General features: G+C 36.2%; 1 protein-coding gene across 3 annotated transcripts in view; it reads left to right on the top strand.

Moving 5' to 3' along the window:
- LOC136866601 (GTP-binding protein 10 homolog) overlaps nt 1-23,896 on the top strand; it is a 126,219-nt gene that overhangs the window by 90,098 nt on the left and 12,225 nt on the right. For all 3 annotated transcript variants that reach the window (XR_010859567.2, XM_067143714.2, XM_067143713.2), the window contains 2 exons: nt 1,088-1,326; nt 12,027-12,150. Coding sequence is in view for 2 of the 3 variants with exons in the window: in XM_067143714.2 (XP_066999815.2) it covers nt 1,088-1,326; nt 12,027-12,150 (363 nt within the window). In the remaining variant the exon portion in view is untranslated. The remainder of the gene's footprint in view (nt 1-1,087; nt 1,327-12,026; nt 12,151-23,896) is intronic.

Here is a 23,896-nt window from a genome sequence, read left to right as displayed (position 1 = left end):
GATGCTAGACCAAGCCAGTATTTGAATCCATTTTTACAAGAACTAATATTCTTAAAATACTGATATTTTACAAACTAGTAAACAATGCATCAGTGTGCACAGGAATACCAAATTTAGGTGATTACGATCCAAATACTAGGATGTACTGAGATCCAAATTTGAATTTTAAAATTTTTCAAAAATTGCATGAACACACTTAATTTTTTGCTCGGAAATATGAATTATTTTCGTGATGTTAATATAATCACTAAGGTATCACTTAGCTACAAGAAAATATAAACTACAATGAGATATCTTGAAAAGTGAAGATAGGATATGCTTTTATCTTCGGTGCTGCATAATAGGCATTTTCTCTCTGGCATTCTTAGCAACCACGGCAGTAAGGGAGTCGGCACTAAGAGGGTTAATAATCCATTTAGAATTTCCAGTTACTTCATATATAGTAATTTCGACTGACAAAGACATGTGATATGTGTAGAACTGAAGTGGTCAATTTTTGAGACGGATGGTCAAGTATCGTAAAAAGAAAAGAAAAGAAAAAAAAAAATTGAAACATATCCATGCCAGGCAAGAGTTAATAAAATTTGAATCACTTCATTTATTTCATTTAGTATATGATGCAAACATGACAAATGGCAGAATCAGTAATTAAGAACTAATGTCTACATACATAATTTAATACAAACAGGACAATATCAACAACATATACACCCTGTACTGTATGCAGTAGCATATAGCCAAGAATCATTTTGCACTTATCTTCCACACCTAACTTAAATAAAAAACCTTGACATCTCATGTTTTGTACTTTTTTTAAAGAAAAATAAGTTTGTCAGCGAAGTTGTTGTTGCATATTTGCCATTATGACATAGGTACACAGATATATCTATCAGCATGATGAACTGCATACATCCTGGCTTTTTTGCCTTCCACAGATATACTTGAGACTTAAACTGGTATCTACCCATTTTTATAGAATTTTACTTGGTAGGTTATGCTTGATACTATAAACTGGTAATGAACAAATGATGATGTACACTAAAATCTGATTCTTATTCTTTTTGAGGTGTTGTGTATATTTTTTCAGTTACTACAATCAAACCTAACATTGGAGTCCTGGAATATCCAGATTATCGGCAGATTACAATGGCTGACCTGCCTGGTCTGATAGAGGGTGCTCATGCTAACATTGGACTGGGCCACAGTTTTATGAAGCATGTTGAAAGAACAAAGTTGCTATTGTTTGTGGTTGATATTGAAGGCTTCCAGCTCAGCCCTAAGCACAAGCATCGTTCCTGTGTGGAGACTGTTCTTCTTCTCAACAAAGTAAGCAAAGCATGTTTTGGATGATTTTTCAAGTTGATATTTGATACGTTGTAAGCTGATTGGGGGTTACTATAGTCATGTCCTAGTTATTGAACCATGGGGAATGGCTGAGTGGCCTAGTCATCATAATCATCATCATCATCATCATTGTACAGTTCCAGTTTCCCGGGTACCGTTTATGAGTCTCTTCCACTTCTTCCTGTCCATATACAACTTGTCATGGAGAACATCATCCACTGTCCATCCTCTGGCAACTAGATCAACCTTGATCATGTCCATCCATCAGGTTTTAGGTCTTCCTGCAGGTTTTTTCCCATCCATCTGTCTTTCCAAACTTATTCTGGCTGTTCTTGTAGGCTCCATCCTCATCACATGCCCATACCACCGTAGTCTGGATGTGCCATTTCGGTCTAATAGGGATGTTTTTATTCTCGCTTCTTTCCTCGCCTCCTCATTTCTCAACTTGTACATCTTGGTCTTCTTAATGGTGGATCTAAGAAATTTCATCTCTGATGCTTGCAGTCTTGATGAATCTCTTTTTGTGAGGGTGCACGCTTCAATACCATAGGTCAATATTGGTATGAAATAGCTGTTAAACATCATCAGTTTGGCCGGTTTTGGAATCATGTCATCCCATAAAAGTGTTCTTACTTGTTGGTAGAATTCTGATCCCTTTTGCACTCTGTTTGTAATTTCCTTTCTGGCCAAATTATCACTGGAGATTACACTTCCAAGGTAAGGAAAACTATCCACACACTCTAGCTGGTGGTCTCCTAGTTTTACTCTTGCTGGACGCCCTTCTCTGTTGACTGCCATCACCACTGTCTTGGTCTTGCTGATGTAGAGGTTATGTTACTGGAACTGGGATTTCCATACATTGAGTCTGGTCTGTACTTCCTCTTCTGTTTCACCCCAAATCATGATATCATAAGCAAAGCCCACTGCATTCAGTTCACCTAACTTTACCTTGACGTTCTTCATGATATTGTCCTAACAGTGATGAACAGTAGTGGGGACAGTGCACTTCCTTGCTGAACTCCACTCCTGGTCTCAAACCATGATGATCAACCTTCCCCAATTTGTACTCAGCTAGTACAGTCTTTGTACAACATCTGAATTTTCCTTACCAGTCCTTTCTTTTCCTCAGGCACTCTCAGATCTTATCTCTAATAACACTATCATAGGCCTTTTCTATATCCATTAATACAATGACCAGATTCTTGCCTTTCTCCCAATACTTTTCCATCAGCATGCCTAGTAAGTGGCCCTTATAGCTGGCAGAGTTTTAATGGCAGACTGTGCTGAAAGGCTACATTCTAATATCTTGGACCTTTATTAAAGGTGTAGCGAGTTGTTGTTGCTTGGGTCTGAAGTCCATAGACTGGTTTGGTGCAGCTCTTCGTGCCACCCTGTCCTGTGCTATCCTTTTCATTTCTACATAACTACTACATCTTAGATCTACTATTTGCCATATTCATGCCTTGGTCTACTCCTACCACCTACACTTCTTTCAAAAGCTAACCGAACAAGTTCTGGGTGTCTTGTGTGTCCTATCATTCTGTCTTTTCTTTCAGCTAATTTCACCAAATCGTTCTCCTCTCACCAATTCAGCTCATTATCTCATCATTTTGTTATTTGATCTAGCCATCTTACATTCAGCATTCTTCTGTAACACAGTATTTCAAAAGGTTCTATTTTCTTTCTTTCTGTATTAGTTACTGTCCATCTTTCACTTCCATACAATGCCACGCTTCAGACGAAAGTGTTCAAAAACTTTTCTCATTCCTACATCAATGTTCGAAGCAAATTTCTTTTCTAAACCCACTCATTTGACATGACGTTCATGCGAGCATTGGCTAGGCCTTCAACTCAAATTACGAGATGTTCATGCGCCGCACCGAGTCGTATATTTTGATCACCCCTGCAAGGGTTTCCCTTTTGCAAACTTCTGTGAACAGAACGGGAATGTGGTTTATTTAGAGCTATGCTTCGAAGAACTTGTACCATAATTTATTGCCTAATTGTAGCCACTGAACGCACAAACATTTCATTAGGTGTGTCAGTCATGGCTCTGTGCGTAGTCGGCAATGCTATTGCTGAGTTAATTGAAAGTGTTTTAGACAGTGATTCGGAGAACAGTGATGGTGATGATAATAATATTGAAGAAGAAATTTTGAGTGAAATTGACTGAAATCATACCTAAATCCCTGCGTGCAAAAGCAAACCATAGTGACTGGCTGTGGATTAGTAATAGTGATAACCAACCAATTTTTCATCAATTTACACGCTCTGCAGGGGTCTCAGGAGATCTGAGAGACAGATATTTAGATAATTCTGTATCAGACTTGTCTGCGTTTTGGAGTTTATAGACTCGTTTTCCAACATTTCGTGAGTGACAAATCTTTACGCTACAGACCAATTACTGGTCCCAGATAGGAAAAAAGAATAGACGATGACAAGTGGTCTGACACTAATGAGGATGAAATTAAGGCCTACTTTGCCCTGTGCATTTTGATATCGCAGGTTCATAAGCCTCTTGGAGCAAATATAAATGTATTGAGACCCCAAAAAGCGTTAAGTGCCTCTATATATACCCGAATGTTTCAAGATCTACCACACAAAATCGTTATTCTGACGTCATTATTGGTGAATGCAATTATTTTGATTGCTTCACTGAAAATCATGCATGAAAATTGTGGTTGCTATTCCATTGATGGCATTTATTTCACAGCAGTGCATGGTAGTTCTGACCGGCGGGTGGCTTACTCGTGTTGAGGGCGATTTAAATCTGATTTCTGAGCAAGCACGGGGGACCATTACATTTGAAGCTATTGGGTTAAGAAAGGCCTGCCTTGCTGGTGTGCTAGTCTGCATTTTATGTCCTCTTTACTTCTGATGTCAGTAGTTATTCTGCTACTCAAGTAACAGTTGTCATCTACTTCCTTTAAGACTTCATTTCCTAATCTAATATTTTCTACATCACCTGACTTTGTTTGACTGCACTCAATTACTGTACCAGCCTTACCGACTATCAGCTGGTACTAGTCAAATATAGTCAAGTAAACATAAAAACCCAGAACATAACCACTAATTTAAAAAAAAAAACAATCAAACTTACTTCAAGTAGTACAGATAATTACCCCAGAGATCCACAGACTAAATAAAACTTTGGCACGGTAATAAATTGTTGAAATGCTACTAAAGAAAACAAGCTGTTCACTGGGAATATTAAATATGTATTTAATTAATTAAAATAAAGATAAATAACATCATTAGTGGGGAAAGCGTCCTCAAAAGGAAATACAAATCACTAATTAAAAATCAATTAAATTATAGGGACTAGATTTTAAACACACCCAGCCGGACGAAGAAAGAAAAATTAAATGATACTATAACTTTACCTTTAAAACTACCGATAAATGCTTGAATAGTCAGAGTACCTAACATGTTTCTTGCAATTTAATTTGAATTTACCCTTAAGATAAGATTTCATCAACCTTTTCAATCAATACAATTAATTTAGTTATACCTTGTCACTGTAAACGACTACCACGGAGTTTAAAGATAAAAATTTTATTGTTCCGTATTGAAAGTATTAACGTTAAAAATTAAATAATTGAAAAAGAGGTTCAACCTATTCAATACATAAGAGAAAGAAATGTAGTGATTACATTCTTATTTAATAGTAATTAGAAATGGGACCAGCGAAATCCTAAGAAAATGTTATTTTAAAGAATAACAAGTGAAATGAGATGTTATTATGGTAATAGTTAATAATACAAGGAATATACATACTAAGAGGTTTTTAACAAAGAATAAAGTATAAATGGGGTGTTGTAAAAATTATAATCATGGAAATCAGTAAGTTCTTGTATTGAAATGAAATATGGCTTAGGAAGAGGGCTTAAGGTGGGGCTGAAGGGTGCGGTATAATTATACTGAGTTGCGTTGTATATTTCTATATATACGTACTTAACTTCCCGCAACCGAGGCAAATACTGGATCTTCAGGATATTCTCCATTCTACTTTGGCGTTCAAGACCACAGCGCATGACCTTGAAAGTGCCGCGCTGATCACCGGGAGCTGGCAGTTTGTTTCTATAAATCTATTTGTCTGCGACTTCAACATATTTACGGATCTTCATATGTTGTTCGATAGTGTTGTGACTTTGTACCTGACAGAGTGTAAAAACTGACCCATTTGACCGTTCTCCACTATTCATAAACATTGTGATACTTTACCTATCATTGCGTATGCCGTACTACCATTCATAATATTACGCACTGTTTTCTTTTAAGTGACTCATAATTTCTACCTCAATTTATATTTCATCTTATACCGATCCAGAGTTCACTTAATCTTTTTCTTTTTCATATGCATTGTTTTTTCATGTTTTTTTATGTTTTGAACGGCTGACGATGACCTGGACTAGGTTAATGGTTATGAATTTCATGTTTTTGGTCCGTATTGAACTGAGAATAATATATAAGTAATAATAATAACAAGGTAAACGTTTCCACCTTTTCAATACTAAAATATATTCATAAAATTATAAATTACACGGTACTAGTTTCGACCCATCTAGGGGTCATCATCAGCCGTAATGGAGCAAAGATCACTTTTGGCGAAATCCTAAGAAAATGTTATTTTAAAGAATAACAAGTGAAATGAGATGTTATTATGGTAATAGTTAATAATACAAGGAATATACATACTAAGAGGTTTTTAACAAAGAATAAAGTATAAATGGGGTGTTGTAAAAATTATAATCATGGAAATCAGTAAGTTCTTGTATTGAAATGAAATATGGCTTAGGAAGAGGGCTTAAGGTGGGGCTGAAGGGTGCGGGAGAAAGTGTAATTGTCTTGGAAAAGTACCTTTGATTAAATTTAGGATTGAGTTTAGGTTGGCTGCATTATTGTTTCTGAGGAAAGTGATAAATAGATCGAAGAGTATGTTGGGTTTCTCTGAGATTTCATTGAGATTGTGACTGGCATTAAAGTATTGGTCTAGGTGTATGTAGTAATTTTCCATTATGTTCAGTAAAGGGCCCTTGTTTGCTAATACAAGGATGTCCATGTCTTGTTCAATATTGGTGAAATTATGGTTATAATCTTGCATGTGTTGGCCGATGGCTGAAAATCTGTTGTATTTTATTGCGTTAGTGTGCTCGTGGTATCTGATAATGAAGTTTCTCCCGGTTTGCCCGATGTAGGTTTTTTTACAGGTGGTACATTTGATCCTATAAACTCCTGATTTTAAAAAACTGCTGGTCTTGTTGATGTGTGAAGTATTGTATAAAACGTTCATATTCTTATTGTTGGTTTTGAAGGCTATTTTAACGCCTTGTTTCTTAAAGATGTTGGTTAACTTGTAGATATCATTGTTGAACGTGAAGGTGGAAAATGTTAGAGGTTTGGTTATTTCTTTTTTGAGGGTAGTATTTTGGGCGATGTTTGTGTTTATTGATTATCCTTTCTATAAAATGATTGCTGAAGCCGTTGAATTTTGCGATTCCGCGGATTGTGTTGAGTTCGTTTTTTAGATCTTTATTGGACATAGGTATGCTGAAGGCCCGGTGAACCATTAATGATGTAGCTTACCAGGCAAAACAGAAAGCCTTTCAATATCTAGGCCTAAAATTAAAGATAGCCAAATTACGCAAAGACATCGATTTCCTAAAGCAATGTATATCACTTAACTTGACACCTAATTTTCTAAGAAGCAATAAAAAGAAACATCGGACTTCACCTCAAACCATCAAAACTCAAAACAAAACAAACAAAATATGGTTAAGAGACGAAATTAAATTCTTGTACAGGAAAAAATCTTTTTTGAATCAGAAATTATACGACACTCACCTCGCAGCGACTAAACTACTTTCAAACGCACAATGGACACTATTCTATCAAGAAGTAGAGAACAAATTATTCTACGAACTAGCCAAAAAACAGTCAAATTTGGAGAATAAACTCAACAGGCTAAAAAACTGCCAACTACATAACCAACAAACTAGAAACTCCAATAGTAACACGTTCGATCATACGCAGTTTCATCCAGCTGTTGTAAATCTATCTAACACGCCCTTAAGTGAAAGTGAACACTTAACTTTATCCAAAGGACCGAAACACAACTGGCCAAACTTGAACAGCCTCAACATAGCCGCTACTATGATCACAGAATCAGAGCTAGCCATCAGCAAAATGCCGGAAGACACGCAAAATGAGGTTAGAACTGATGTTAAAAGGAAACTGACTGATATCCTCCCCAATTTAACCAACCCCGCAAATAACCTCATTAATAGAGAAAAAATTGCTGAACAAAAGCGCATATACGCCCTCAAGAAGAAAATTAAAGACAACGAACTCATCGTAACCAAAGCTGACAAAGGCAATGCAACAGTTATCATGGATAAAAAAGTATATATTGAAAAAACAAAAAACTTTTTCACAGACAGCTCATTTTCCATAATCAAAAAAGACCCCACCCAAAAAATTCAAAAACTACTTAAACAAACTCTTAAAAACACTTCATTTTTATTTACCGAACAGGAAAAATCCAAACTCATACATATGAACCCAGGACTCCCCACTGCTAAAGCTCTTCCCAAAATTCACAAAACCGGAATTCCCATCCGGCCAATTATCAACTATAGACTGAGCCCCTTATACAAAATATCACAATTCATCCAATGTTTCTTAAGAAAAAATTATCAATTCTTATCCAAGAAGTCTATTAAAAACACATCTGAGCTAGTAGAAAAACTAAACAAGTTCAATTTGCAACCTGATCACTCCATCCACTCTTTCGATATTGTAAACATATACCCAAGCATACAAGTATCAAAATTAATTCCGATAATTATAAACAATTTAAACAAAAACAGCCACTTAAGCAAACTAGAGATACAAGACTTTATCACAATATTAAAACTTATCATCGACAATAACTTCTTCACTTTTGACAATGTCATATATCAACAAAATGGTTTGGCAATGGGGTCACCGGCCTCAGGTATCTTAGCAGAAATATACCTGGACTTCCTCGAATACACCAAAATTGACAACGAATTCGAAAACATTCTCTTTTGGGCCAGATATGTCGACGATGTCTTTGTAATCATGAATGAGAAATCAATTAACGCACCCACCACCCTCTTAAGACTCAACAATATTGATCCTCATATCAAATTCACAATAGAATCTGAATCAAATCAAAAAATCAACTTTCTAGATTTAACCATCACTAGAAACTCAGATTCTTTCAGTTATAAAATTTTCAGAAAACCCACTCAAACAGCCTCCACCATTCGCCAAGATTCAGTGCACCCCCAGTCCCACAAACGAGCCACATACAACAGCCTAGTTCACCGGGCCTTCAGCATACCTATCTCCAATAAAGATCTAAAAAACGAACTCAACATAATCCGCGGAATCGCAAAATTCAACGGCTTCAGCAATCATTTTATAGAAAGGATAATCAATAAACACAAACATCGCCCAAAAACTACCCTCAAAAAAGAAATAACCAAACCTCTAACATTTTCCACCTTCACGTTCAACAATGATAGCTACAAGTTAACCAACATCTTTAAGAAACAAGGCGTTAAAATAGCCTTCAAAACCAACAATAAGAATATGAACGTTTTATACAATACTTCACACATCAACAAGACCAGCAGTTTTTTAAAATCAGGAGTTTATAGGATCAAATGTACCACCTGTAAAAAAACCTACATCGGGCAAACCGGGAGAAACTTCATTATCAGATACCACGAGCACACTAACGCAATAAAATACAACAGATTTTCAGCCATCGGCCAACACATGCAAGATTATAACCATAATTTCACCAATATTGAACAAGACATGGACATCCTTGTATTAGCAAACAAGGGCCCTTTACTGAACATAATGGAAAATTACTACATACACCTAGACCAATACTTTAATGCCAGTCACAATCTCAATGAAATCTCAGAGAAACCCAACATACTCTTCGATCTATTTATCACTTTCCTCAGAAACAATAATGCAGCCAACCTAAACTCAATCCTAAATTTAATCAAAGGTACTTTTCCAAGACATTTACACTTTCTCCCGCACCCTTCAGCCCCACCTTAAGCCCTCTTCCTAAGCCATATTTCTTTTCAATACAAGAACTTACTGATTTCCATGATTATAATTTTTACAACACCCCATTTATACTTTATTCTTTGTTAAAAACCTCTTAGTATGTATATTCCTTGTATTATTAACTATTACCATAATAACATCTCATTTCACTTGTTATTCTTTAAAATAACATTTTCTTAGGATTTCGCCAAAAGTGATCTTTGCTCCATTACGGCTAGATGGGTTGAAACTAGTACCGTGTAATTTATAATTTTATGAATATATTTTAGTATTGAAAAGGTGGAAACGTTTACGTTGTTATTATTATTACCTGGACTAGGGTCGAAACCGGTCCCATTTCTAATTACTATTAAATAAGAATGTAATCACTACATTTCTTTCTCTTATGTATTGAATAGGTTGAACCTCTTTTCCAATTATTTAATTTTTAACGTTACCACGGAGTTTTTAAAATTTAATTTCGTGTGGTATTTCTAGCCGAGTGCAGCCCTTGTAAGGCAGACCCTCCGATGAGGGTGGGCGGCATCTGCCATGTGTAGGTAACTGCGTGTTATTGTGGTGGAGGATAGTGTTATGTGTGGTGTGTGAGTTGCAGGGATGTTGGGGATAGCACAAACACCCAGCCCCCGAACCACTGGAATTAACCAATGAAGGTTAAAATCCCCGACCCGGCCGGGAATCGAACCCGGGAGCCTCTGAACCGAAGGCCAGTACGCTGACCATTCAGCCAATGAGTCAGACTACCACGGAGTTTGCACACGGGAATCAAGTTCTTGTCTCAGGGATCAAAACAATAAATTGACGCAACTCATCCGAAGGACAGATTAAACAAGCAAAAGTGAGGAAAGAAAGACAAATTAAGTAACTTAAATGCAAGAATCACTAGAGGATACTTCACCAAGATGCAGGACCATTCCAACCAAAACTCATTCATTCCAATTCAACTCGATCCACAACTAAACAAAAAGCATTACCATCACAACTTGTTGCTGTGACGACGTAAACACACCGTCGGCATATAGCAACCACAAAACGCCCGAATGCTCCATAGAGAGGAGAAAAGAAAAGAAAATGCGAGATTTAAAATACCAAAATTACAATATTATACAAAATAAAGGACAAGCAGAAATTAGCATATAAAAGAAAAACTGAACCCAGGTGAAATCTCTCATGGTATTTAATCTTTCAATAGGGTAATTTCTTGAAGTCACCTAATAGGGTTATTCGTTGATTAAATTTTATCAGCTTCACCTATTCAAAACAATAGAGAAATATAACTTATGCCTCCCCCAAAAGTTATTTAATAATAATAATAACTCATTTTACTCAATGTGGTTGTAACATAATTAAAATTACTACACTCATATTCCAAGAAGCTGTTGGGAGATAAAAGCTAGATACAAGCAAGAAACCCAATTTAGTGAATAGCCTTGGCTAACATTAAGAGATGCAAAGATGGGTACTTTTGAAAGTCCGAATCACACGAAAAGTTCTGAGAAGAATATATTCCCATATATCATCTTTCACGGAGTTAGAAGGCAGTATAAGATAGAAATCATGAAGGAACTTACTGGTTGGTTTGAAACTTGCAGAAACACGTTAGCATCAATTACTCACATAGATGACCTTGTCCAGTAGTTACCAAATTCAATATCCAAAATGAGAGGACGTTCTCCTGAGTCAAAAGAAAGGAACTTCCGAGGGTGAAAACCCTCACGCTGAATTAAGTTATCCAGGATCCATCGTGTAGGTCGGAACGAGATCTGGAAGTGGGTACGAAACACGTCCTGCTTTCATCATGCTCAAGTGAATACTCATGGTAGAAAAAGCTTACAACAGGTAGAAGCCCATCTAATTATGCACGTGCACCGTGATTGGCTAGAGAGAGGGAGAGGGACAGACTCGTTCTCAAGGGTAGCGCCACCGCCTTGGGACAAAAAATCATACTTCGTGGCAAGTTAAAGAAATACATAAGAAGACATTAAAATATAAGAGTTTAGCCCTTGGGACGTAGATGATATAAAAATAAAGTATGTGACATAAGTCACACAGGAAATAATAGTGGAAGACAATTCAGAAATAATTTCCGAATTACACCAATTTCCACAGCACGAATGCTGGTTCAAAAATATAGCTGGAGAGGGCCAGAAACACGTTACGTAAGTGACATTTACCTTTGTTTTGGATTTATATATTTTTATCATGTACTCCATACCATTCAGCAGTTTCTCCAGATCTTCTGCAGACTCGGATAAAATAACAATACTGCTGGCAAATCTCAGAGTTTTGATGTCCTCTTCTTCCTTTCAAGTAAACTATGCAGAAGAGTTGATGGGCAATCCAACAATCAGAAGGAGTGGTTATATTTTCCCCCTGATTCTGCTCTGTTTTTTTTTCAATAACGTTTTTCCCTGATAATGGACAAAAATTAAGAGAGGGGTGTTGTTAGAGATGAGTGAAGACGATATACTGATTCATATAATAATTCTCTCTCTGTCAAGCTTTTTTGTGCTACCATTTTGTTTAGTGGTTAGGGAATGACATTATTATTTTCATTTGTATAGGAAGTGGAACTTTACCGTGAGGACTTACTGGATAAGCCAGCTGTTCTTGCTGTGAACAAGATGGATGTTACGGGAGCCCAGCAGAGATGGCAGGAAATAAGAGACACTCTGAAGCACTTGAAAGGTTTGTAAAAACTTATATGCTACCCCAGCAAAGAAATATACCAATGGTAAGAACATGAACATGAAAAAGAAAAACACATAATAGTATGAACACAATGATAGGGCAGTGTAGTGGGGAGGTAGCAGTAGAAGAGAAGCCACGGAAAAACGTGGAACCACAAAAGGACAAGGAAAATCTCGACATCGTCATACACTGCCATCTTTGAATAGATGGGCCATGTCCTCATCAATCTCTGTTGTTCCACGTCCATCTGTTCTCAGCCCCTGACAAGCTCATTTCTGATTTTCAACTTCATCAGAATTTGTTCATTCCAGTTGATAAGTTTATCCTATAACATGTTCCTTTTTTTTTTTAATGTTCCTGTCTTTCTATATACAGTGGAACCTCGATCCTCCGGTTTTGGAGTGACCATGGAAAAAAAAAAAGTACAACACGGGAAAACAGAAAATCTGGGAACAAATGGAAACCATAAGCAATTTGGTTAAACATCACAAAAACGAAATACTGCTATGTTTAATGTTAAAAACTTCATAACTGGTCCGTATTGAAAACGATTTACAATTAAGAGATGAAAGTATATGATTTTCCACTTGTTCAATACAAATTCAAATGTGATATACATTGAAATGTCACATTTTATTCATAAATATTAGTGACCGGTTTCAGCATATTTATGCCATCATCAGCCTAAAGTTAGATAAACAAGGACACAAGTAAATTACATACATGTCAATACACAAATAAACTTTCTACCATTTTTGCAATTCATAATAGGGTTGATATGTACAAAATTTTGAATGTATAAAAACTCTTATTTACAGTTCTGTGATATCTGTTACCTAGTGATGTTTTTTGTTACAATTGTGTGCAAGATAACAAAAGACGTCTTTTAAAATACTTCTGTCTGAACAGCTTATACACCTAATAAAATTTGGGGTATTGACATTCCTACAGTATTAAAATTTTTAGACTTCTATCATGTGAAAATACTCATGTAAATAAAATTAGTAACAGTGTCCAGTATTGTTATATTATAAAAGGGAACAGCTGTTCGTTATTTAATATTTGTTAAAAATAGTTCCTCATTGGAATATAGGTGGTAAGCCAAGTTAAATTGGTCAGCTTTAAGAATCAAATAAATGTTGCTTGAAATATAGCGGTAGCTTAGTTGTCAGGTTGCAAGATGGTTTTAAGTTTCTAAATCTCAGAAGTAAAAAGAACATGTAAGTGGCTGAGGCTGTAGTTTGACGAGTATGAGCTCACAAGACACTATGTCATCAGGTGGTCAAATGCAATTCTAGAGGGATCTTGGTTCAAAACGGACCTAAAAAAGATTTAAAACTATATCAATATAACGTAAAGAGATCACGATAGGAAATAAACAGTTTTTGAAATAGAAACTCACCTCATGCACCACATAACCAGCAGAAGGCTAAAGAGGAACTAACGTGGGATACTAGCGTGCGATGTGTGAGGCAACAAGCCGCAAGTACTAGCGGGGAATGGGGCGTGTCATGTAGGTGGAGGGGAAGAGGTTGCAGGAAGAGGCGAGTAGGGGTCGGGAGGGCGTGGATTTCGGTAGGGGTAATACGTTAACATGTACGTTAACATGTTGCAAACTGTTTTATATAATGGCTGATCTTTAGGCATTTTGAGCTTATTAATAATTGAAATAAGTACGAATAAGATAGTCAGTTTTTCAGATATCTCATTAAGATTAAAATTAGGGTTGTAATATTGGTCCAAATGAATAAAGCACTGCTCTGTAAGGTCTAAAAGAAGCCCTTTATTCATAACTTCGATGATATCTAAATCGTTGTCAATCCCATAGAAACTGTGTTTGTAATTGTGCGTATGCTGTCTTATGGCTGAGAATCTTTTGTATTTAATGGCATTAATATGTTCGTTGTACCTAATTTTGAAGGATCTCCCTGTTTGTCCAAAATAACTGCTGGAACAGTCGTTGCAGTGATATCTGTATACGCCTGACCTGTCGAAAGGGTTAAGAAAGTTGACACGGCTGGAGTTGTGGAATATATCAAGATTTCTGTTATCGGTTTTAAAGGCGATATACACGTCCTTCTTTTTGAATAGGTTAGTTACACGGTAAATATCCGGGTTAAATGTAAAAGTTGCATATGTTACTGGTTTCATTTTTTCTTTCTGTAGGCAAGTTTTGGATCGGTGTTTAAATTTACGTATTATACTTTCTATGAAACCATGATTAAAACCATTATGCAGTACAATATTACGTATAGTATTAAGTTCTTTGTTAAGATCTGCTTTGGATATGGGGATATTATAGGCTCGGTGTACTAGACTATTATAGGTGGCACGTTTATGGCAAGGGGGATGTGAAGAGTCTTGATGAATGGTTGTGGCTGTATGCGTCGGTTTTCTATAGATTTTATATTTAAAGGTGGTTGGGAATCTGGTAATAGTTAAATCTAAAAAGTTGAGGGTCTTAATGGTTTCGAATTCTATAGTGAACTTAATATTCGTATCAATGTCATTAAGGTGTGTTAAGGTGGCAATTGCATCGGTGTTGCATTGATCCATTATGATAAATGTATCATCGACAAATCTGGACCAAAAGACTATATTGTTGAATTTCTTATCCTTTTCTGTTTTAGTGTACTCAAGGAAATCCAGGTATATATTGGCAAGAATACCAGATGCCGGTGAACCCATGGCTAGTCCGTCCTGTTTGTATATTACTTTGTTGAACGTGAAATAATTGTTGTTATTTAACAATTTCAGTAAAGACATGAAATCTGCTATTTCAAGTTGGCTGAGCTGGCTATGAGATCGTAAATTTCTTGAAATAATTGATATAACTTTCTCCGGTTTAATATTTGTGTATATGTTGGTGATGTCAAATGAATGCATGGTATGGTATGGTTGTAGTTTAAAGTTGTTCAAACGTTGGATTAATTCAAGGGTATTTTTAATGGATTTGTTTGCCTGGAAAGTGTAGTGTTTGCTCAAAAACTCTTGAATAAATTGAGCTGTTTTGTAAAGTGGGCTCGGTCTGAAATTTACTATGGGGCGTATGGGGATTCCATCTTTATGAATTTTGGGCTGTGCTTTAACAGTTGGCAAACCAGGATTCATGTTGATCAATTTGTTCTTTTCGCTGTCTGTTAGTAAAAAATTTGTGTTTTTAAGTATCTGTTTTAATTGTCTTTGTCAATAACTATAAAGGATTCATCTGTGAAAAAGGCTTTTGTCTTTTCGATGTAGTCTGCTTGATTCATTACAACAGTAGCGTTCCCTTTATCTGCTTTGGTGATAATGATTTCTGAGTTTTTAATTTTGTCCTTGAGTTGAAGAATCTTTTTTCCTATCTGTAAGTTGTGTGGGATTTATAAGCCGTGTTGGTGTACTGAAAATATTATTTATTTGCTTTTTAGTTTCATGTCTGGTTTCATCTTGGATGTCAATGGGCGTTTTATTGATAGCTGCTTCTGCCACTATTGCCAATGTTTTGGCTATGTTTGCTACATTAAAGTTGGGCCAATTGTGTTTGGGTCCTTTCGATAGGATATCGATTTCTTCTTTGTCAAAGTTGGTTTCGGACAGATTAATGAATGGTGGATGGAATTCGGATAAGTGTTGGGTTTGCATGTTAACCTCGCGGCTTGTTGTCTGCATTGGCTTTATTGAGAAGGGTATGAAATTTATTGTCCAAGGTGTGCTGCTTCTGGGAAAGGATTGTGGTTAGCCTGTTGTGAACGTTATCTTGGAAAATGTTCCATTGTGCTGTTGATAGCATTGTGGTGACTTCGAGATGGGTTTCATATAGGCGATTATTAAGAAATGATTTCTTCTTATGTAAAATTTTAAGCTCGTTCTGAAGCCAAAGCTTGTTGGTTCTTAGATGTACCTTTCTCTGATGTTCTAGAATGTTCCGTTTTCTGTTTTTTTTAAAATTAGGAGTCAATTTATTGGTGATACATTGCTTAATAAATTTTATGTCCTTGCCTAACTTCCCTATCTTGATACGTAAATTCATATAAAGATGAACTTTGTTTTTTGTCTGGTAGGCTTTCTTATTTAATGTTAAAAACTTCATAACTGGTCCGTATTGAAAAAAGATTTACAATTAAGAGATGAAAGTATATGATTTTCCACTTGTTCAATACAAATTCAAATGTGATATACATTGAAATGTCACATTTTTTTTCATAAATATTAGGGACCGGTTTCGGTATATTTATGCCATCATCAGCCTCAAGTTAGATAAACAAGACACAAGTAAATTACATACATGTCAATACACAAATAAACTTTCTACCATTTTTGCAATTCATAATAGCGTTGATATGTACAAAATTTTGAATGTATAAAAACTCTCATATATACATACCTCTTATAAAATTTACGATAAAGGTAAAATTGATCTATTTACAGTTCTGTGATATCTGTTACCTAGTGATGTTTTTTGTTACAATTGTGTGCAAGATAACAAAAGACGTCTTTTAAAATACTTCTGTCTGAACAGCTTATACACCTAATAAAATTTGGGGTATTGACATTCCTACAGTATTAAAATTTTTAGACGTTCTATCATGTGAAAATACTCATGTAAATAAAATTAGTAACAGTGTCCAGTATTGTTATATTATAAAAGGGAACAGCTATTTGTTATTTAATGTTTGTTAAAAATAGTTCCTCATTGGAATATAGGTGGTAAGCCAAGTTAAATTGGTCTAAAAATGTTAATACTATAGGAATGTCAATACCCCAAATTTTATTAGATGTATAAGCTGTTCAGACAGAAGTATTTTAAAAGACGTCTTTTGTTATCTTACACACAATTGTAACAAAAAACATCACTAGGTAACAGATATCACAGAACTGTAAATAGATCAATTTTACCTTTATCGTAAATTTTATAAGAGGTATGTATATATGAGAGTTTTTATATATTCAAAATTTTGTACATATCAACGCTATTATGAATTGCAAAAATGGTAGAAAGTTTATTTGTGTATTGACATGTATGTAATTTACTTGTGTCCTTGTTTATCTAACTTTAGGCTGATGATGGCATAAATATGCCGAAACCGGTCCCTAATATTTATGAATAAAATGTGACATTTCAATGTATATCACATTTGAATTTGTATTGAACAGGTGGAAAATCATATACTTTCATCTCTTAATTGTAAATACTGCTATGTGTAATTATAATCTTACCAACACTCCTAAACCAAACCAAACTAAAGCCCCAATGATCCTTCGTCTACCAAGTGACCGCTGCTCAGCCCAAAGGCCTGCAGATTATGAGGTGACACATGGTCAGCGTGACAAATTCTCTAGGCCGTAATTCCTGGCTCTCTAGACCGGGTCGCCATCTCACCATTAGATAGCTCCTCAATTAAAGGTAATCACATAGGCTGTTTGGACCTTGATTCAGGTAAAAATGCCTGACCTGGCCGGGAATCGAACTAGGGCACTCTGAATGAGAGGCAGGCAAGTTAGACCCTGGGGCTGGCTTCAAACATCAATTAGCGGTACGCGAGTTAAAATCTCTATACTTTACGTTCAGTTTTACCAGTGAAACTTCGTCAGTTTCCCGTGAATACTGCTTTCAGTTCAACAACTTTGATCAGCCAAACTCTTTGAAAAATCTAATAACACCAAGCCAAACAGCAATCGGCCACAAGCAGTTTTTAATTCTCTAATCTAATAAAATAAAGCGTATAAGATACAAAATGATCGCAAAATCCCTTCTTTTATTAATCTTCCATTGTAATTCGGTCACCGGTATACTGTTCATAGTCAGTTTCTGGAAATCTTGTACTGCATAAATTAGGCCTAAGTCGACTTTTAACCCCTCAGCGTCGCAGCCGTTTAAAGAGCTTCCTACCCCGCGGCCGGATGAGATTTCAACTACGCGCGACTGAAATACATTGATTCACTTAAAGCGTTACTACTAGTATAAGAGTAGCCCGATATTCACGAAATTTGGTATTCCTTATGGTAGAACTATGTACATGAAGATAATTACATAATTGTTTCACATTTCCTTAGTAATTTAGTTCCTTGTGATAGAGTTCGAAGCACTCTTCGAGACAGAGACCCAAGTCACACTCCTGGCAGCAGTACACCGATGTCTTCTTTTCACCGTGTTTTGAACACGCGATACAACGTCTCTGAGGTTTGAATTTCTCACTCTTGGGTGCTAATTTCCTGATAAAACGTATTTCCTGCAACCTTGGAACTGTATTATTTGATGCACGCCGGCCTTGAATATTTCGTTTCCCGCCCGAGAAGCGTATTTTGTACTACGTAAACAAACCTTCCATCAGCTGAAACTGATAAGATAACTGCTCAATGTTTGTCCCTGTGACTTGTCTAAATATTATTGGAGAATCTAGGAATCATAATTCACTGTTGAAAACTTCCCTTTGACCTGTATGCGTATCTATAGTCTCGTACACGAAATTTCCAAGTACTGGTTCCTCCTCATCGTCACTCTCATCATTTACCACTGCATCGGCCACAGCCACATCATCTATTTCATTATCGCTACTGCTAATACTGCCACTACTACTTCTGACTAAACTTTCATTTGAATTATACAATATTTCAAGCACGTTACTCTCAGCAGGAGCTAGCCATTGAGCGCGGTGCGTCACACAAGCTGATGAAGCTGCAACGGGACCGAAAGCGGCAGGACGAAACTGAATGAGGGGAATAACATTTATGATGAATCAAACTAACTTGATACATATTTCAGATTAAAAGGTCGATACATCGTCTTTCAAACGAGATATATATACCATGCACAACTTCTTCCCGTGTCGTATGACAGAAAGCAGCACTAACTGATGCCTACACGGAGCACTCGTGGAGAGTTACGAAAAGACTACAAGCTGAGAAATAAAGACAAATATAATAAATAAACCGCACTCTTAATACAAAATGAGAGCAAAGAACATCACACGAAAAGACAAACTTCTCAGATCATCATTTCTTTATTTTCTTCTGTGGGAAAGAATGAAGCAAACGGACTATTAAAAAAGCAGGGATTAGTGCTCAGACGTAATTGACAAATACTTATCCTTGCAAAAGCAACTACACTTTAACGATTTTCAGTTCTTATTTAGAACACTGATAAAACCAAAAATGTCTTCTTGGAAACAAAACAATTTGCATATCCATAACACCAAAACTATAGCCGTTATAGCCGTAAATGCGAAACCATGTATGGGTCTATACCACGTATAGAGGTCGGCGCTGAGGGGTTAAAGGTTTTGTTGAAATCGATAATATGGTTTTTGAATGGAAGTGTTGATTCTCGAAAGTTCTCAAATGCTTATGTTCAACTCTTCCCGTCACTAATCACAATCAAATTGAAAAGGCAAAAATATCATGAAAACGTCAGAAATTATGGATATTCGTGACCTTGAACTTAGCCGGAAAGCGCGCTCGCTGCACAAGTCAGTACTAGTGGGAAATGATACAAATTTTTTAAATGTAACATTGCGCAAATAAAATGACTGCAGTTTTTATGACATTTTAACACAAAAATGTAAAATTCCCAGTCTTATATTAGGACCAGAACAGTAATAAATAGGCAATCCCAGTTCTCCTATGCCTTTATGTATGAAAGGCACAACTTCTGTTCTGGTTTTGATAACGTAATTGTATATGATAATATTAAAATAGATACCATACTAGATTCCTGTCTGAAAGCCCAGTGGCTATACATTGTCTTGAGAAAAGTGCCAAAAACCTGTTCAGCGATACAATTGAAAAATAAACGGACTTAAACCAAAATACGCTAAATTCACGTTCAGTAACCACGGTATTTATCCGATAACCAATTCACTAATGGAGCACGATGTAGAAATAGCCTATACAACAAAAAACCCTAATCATAATTTATTCTTTAATCATAACTCTATTAACATCACAGACAATAGTTACTCTGGATCAGGGATATACAGACTAAAATGCTCCAGATGTAATTTTTCTTATGTTAGCCAAACTGGCCGCAGCTTCTCCACCAGATACGCCGAGCTTTATAATGCTCAAAGACATAACAAATTTTCCACAATGGCCAACCTCATGAGGGACACAGGACATAAATTTACTACAATAGAACAAGACCTTCATATCCTCAAAAAAGTCAACAAAAATAAACTTATGACTGAGTATGAAAATTTATTCATTTTCCTTGACCAACATTTCAAGAAATATAAGAACTTAAACGACATAATTGATATTTAAAAAAAAGCCCCTTGTGCGAACAGACTTTATGTCTATTACAAGAATCAATTCCCCTCACCAATATATTCTTAAAAATTTTCAACCTCAAATCAATAAGCTCTCCTACCTCCTCTACAACTAATACACTCCCCTCCCTTCCCCTCACTGCCATTACCTCTAATTCAAATGCAACCAATAGTCCCTTAGCCACACCCACTGTAATATCGCTCCGTTCAACGGCATCTCACTGTTATAATACGCGCAGCAATACACATCCCCCTCTCTCTCCTTCGCCAATAGTAGCTCCCATCCATGTACTACAAATAAGCCCATAGTCACGCCTTTGCAAACAGTTCCACCTCCAACTCAAACATACAGCTATAACACTCGGAGTAAGAAGCCGACAGTCGACAATAACGTTCAGTTAACACATTGGAGACACCGCCCGTAGTTTCTACAGGCGCTTGATTTCATTGCTACTGACGGCGCTCGGAGAATCTACGAGCGTATGTTTTCACTGTGGCTAGGAAGAGAAGGCGCTCTTCCAGCAAGCTCTTATTTCACCAGGACACTGTCAGATGCTTCTAGTGAGCATACTGTTTACTACTTATGAACTGAAGTCAAGAGCTCTTCTTTCAAAGCATTGATAACACAGCTGCGTTCCGACATAGCCTGTGGTTGCGTCATCGCTCACTCTCAGCTGTGAAACGAGCAGGAAAGTACGTGTGTACGGACAGGAACAGAGTGTGTTTCGGGAGCTTGGCTTATTTGTGTCATTCTTGTGGCTATTATGTCTAATTCAAGTGCACAAAATTTAGACGATGAATCCATATTGGATGTTCTTATGGAAGACTCGGCTTCCGATGTTTATTGTCTTTCGTCAAGACACGAGGCAAAAATGACAAGTGTTCAAGTAAAATGTAAGGGAGGAAACATAAACAAAGAAAAGCGTGATCTAGTATTAGATTACAATAAAAATAAAACTGGAGTGGATTATGGGGATCAGTTCCTTAGTTATTATCCATTCCAACGTAAGCAAGTGAAATGGTGGAAAAAAGTATTTTTCCATACCTTTTGTATGGCTATTGTAAATTCCTTCATAATTTACAAGAAAACACGTTCAAATCCAAAGAAAGCACATTTAGAGGGCTTTATGATTGAATTAGCAAATAAGTTCGTGGAAATGGGAGGCAATGACAATCCAGTACCCAGCGTGAGTAATATCACAAATTCTGCTGCGCGACTGACTGGGAGGTATTTTGCTGAAAGGATTCTGCCCACCACAGGAAAGCAGTATGCATCTAGGTACTGTAAAGTATGTTCAGATAAAGGGCAAAAGAATAATGAAAAGAGAATTAGGAGGGAAACGCGATGGTTCTGCAGCATTTGTGGTATTGGTTTGTGTATGCCGGATTGTTTCAAGGCCTTCCACACTAAAGCTAATTACTGCTTGTAAACTATGATACCCATGCCAAATGACCTCGTAGGCTAGACTATGTATATATCAGTAGCATGTTTTAGTTGATTTGTTCTCAATATTTGCAAAATTTCAAAATATTAACCTGACTAGTATCCATAGCAACATCAGGAAAAAAATCTTTTGCTTGTATCAGGCGACAGGTAGCTGACCTGAGTTTCCTCCACGAGATCTAAAATGGACATTACCGCTCGGAACATCTTGTTTCTCTCTTCTCTCTCCGCGTTCCTTCCCGCTCTACCAGAACCAAAGACCTTCTCCTCATTCCCCACACTCAGCACTCAGTACTTCAACGATCTTTCCTAATCCGCCTCCCAACACTCTTTAACAATATTAATAGGAGACAAGAGCTTGATATAGCATCAAATAAAAGTGTATTCGAGAGGTGTGTAAATAGTATCTTAAGGATAAGTTGATGTGAAGGGATTATACCGCCATCTTGACCCACGACGACTTGGCTATGAACATGGACATTCTCATGGTTTTCGATTTAGACAGTTATTAGTAGGATGTGTACCTGATCTTGTTATATTTTGTTGTTTGTTGTATTTTATTACGAAAGTTTATGTTTGTTAAATAGTCTGTTGACAGTGCAAGTGAAATTTGCTCAGTGTAGCTGTATCTTGTGCTTCGTGCGTAAATAAATAAATAAATAAATAAACATACCATGTTCATAAATATATAAAAAATAAACAGATGCACTATTATAACAATTAAAACATATTTTTGTGAAGAGGAAAGTCAGGTCTTTCTAATTATTCCAACGGTTTTTACAACCATCGCTTTACCTTACCGTTAAACAACTTTTAAAAGTGTTAAAAATCGTGCGATTTCTGGAGGATAGAACGTTCAAATATGGCCGTCTTCAATGTGTTAATAACATAACAAATTACCCTCACCATCGTCTAATGGTAAGTATACACAATTTTCACTTAAACATTTCATTACAATTTTTTCACTCAATTAACAACATGCTTCTGGTTTCCTTTTACAGATTCAACTGTCACACTTCCGTTTCGACTAGAATGTCAATCAACCCACATTCTTAACATCATTGCAGCATTGCATCAATTTGAGATGGTCCATAAAGGTCCTATTTAAACATTGTTCTTCAACTTCGTATTTTTTTATCAAACTGAACTACATCACCATATGCCATCGACTTTCGACTTATCTCTTGTCAACAAATAATTGCTGGTCACTTGACCATATTTCATTATTATTTTATTCTACATTATTTATTAAATACGTTTTTTATTGTCTTTTTCGTTGTAACCGCTGGTCGGCCAACATAATTTTTTTAGCAATCCTATCTCTCGTTCATAACAGACTGTTGCTTTGTTCATTTTTATTATAATAGAAGCCTTCTAATGTCAATATCACTACTTTTTTCACCAATTGTTTATTTCCCCACTCTTTGTAATATCCTTAAAACCAACTTCATTACAAGTCTCTTACCATATGTTAATTTTAGTTTAAGTCTCTCCAAGGTTTTTTTATAAAATTTGTTTTATTTCATGTATTTGTAAATCAGGTGCCTGATTCTATTTTAGGGTTAAGATAATGGCTGATGATGCCTAAATTCAAGGCGAAACATGTACCATTTTAGTTAACATGCCAAAGTAAATCAACCAAGACAAGACATTGTATTGATTAGGTGGTGAATTCAATAAATTAACTTATTGTTCCAATCAGTATCCAGTAATCGGGAGTTAGTGGGTTCAAACCCCACTGTCGGCAGCCCTGAAGATGGTTTTCCATGGTTTCCCATTTTCACACCAGGCAAAGAATTTAGGCTATGGCCACTTCCTTCCCATTCCTAGTCCTTTCCTATCCCATCGCCATAAGACCTATATATGTCGGTGTGACGTAAAGCAAATAGCAAGCAAAAAATTTTGTTTATCCTGTTCATATTCCTATCATTCTATACATGATATAATGTGTTACTTTCTTTTGTTTCTTCCCATTGCTTGTTACTTGCACTCCATTATTTAGTACCATATACAAAGCCCAGGCAGTGCTCAGGCTTCAATTTCATAATGAATG

Source organism: Anabrus simplex, chromosome 3 (assembly GCF_040414725.1).
Source record: "Anabrus simplex isolate iqAnaSimp1 chromosome 3, ASM4041472v1, whole genome shotgun sequence".
In the NCBI taxonomy this organism is placed as follows: domain Eukaryota; kingdom Metazoa; phylum Arthropoda; class Insecta; order Orthoptera; family Tettigoniidae; genus Anabrus; species Anabrus simplex.
This window is presented reverse-complemented; position numbering and strand designations above follow the sequence as displayed.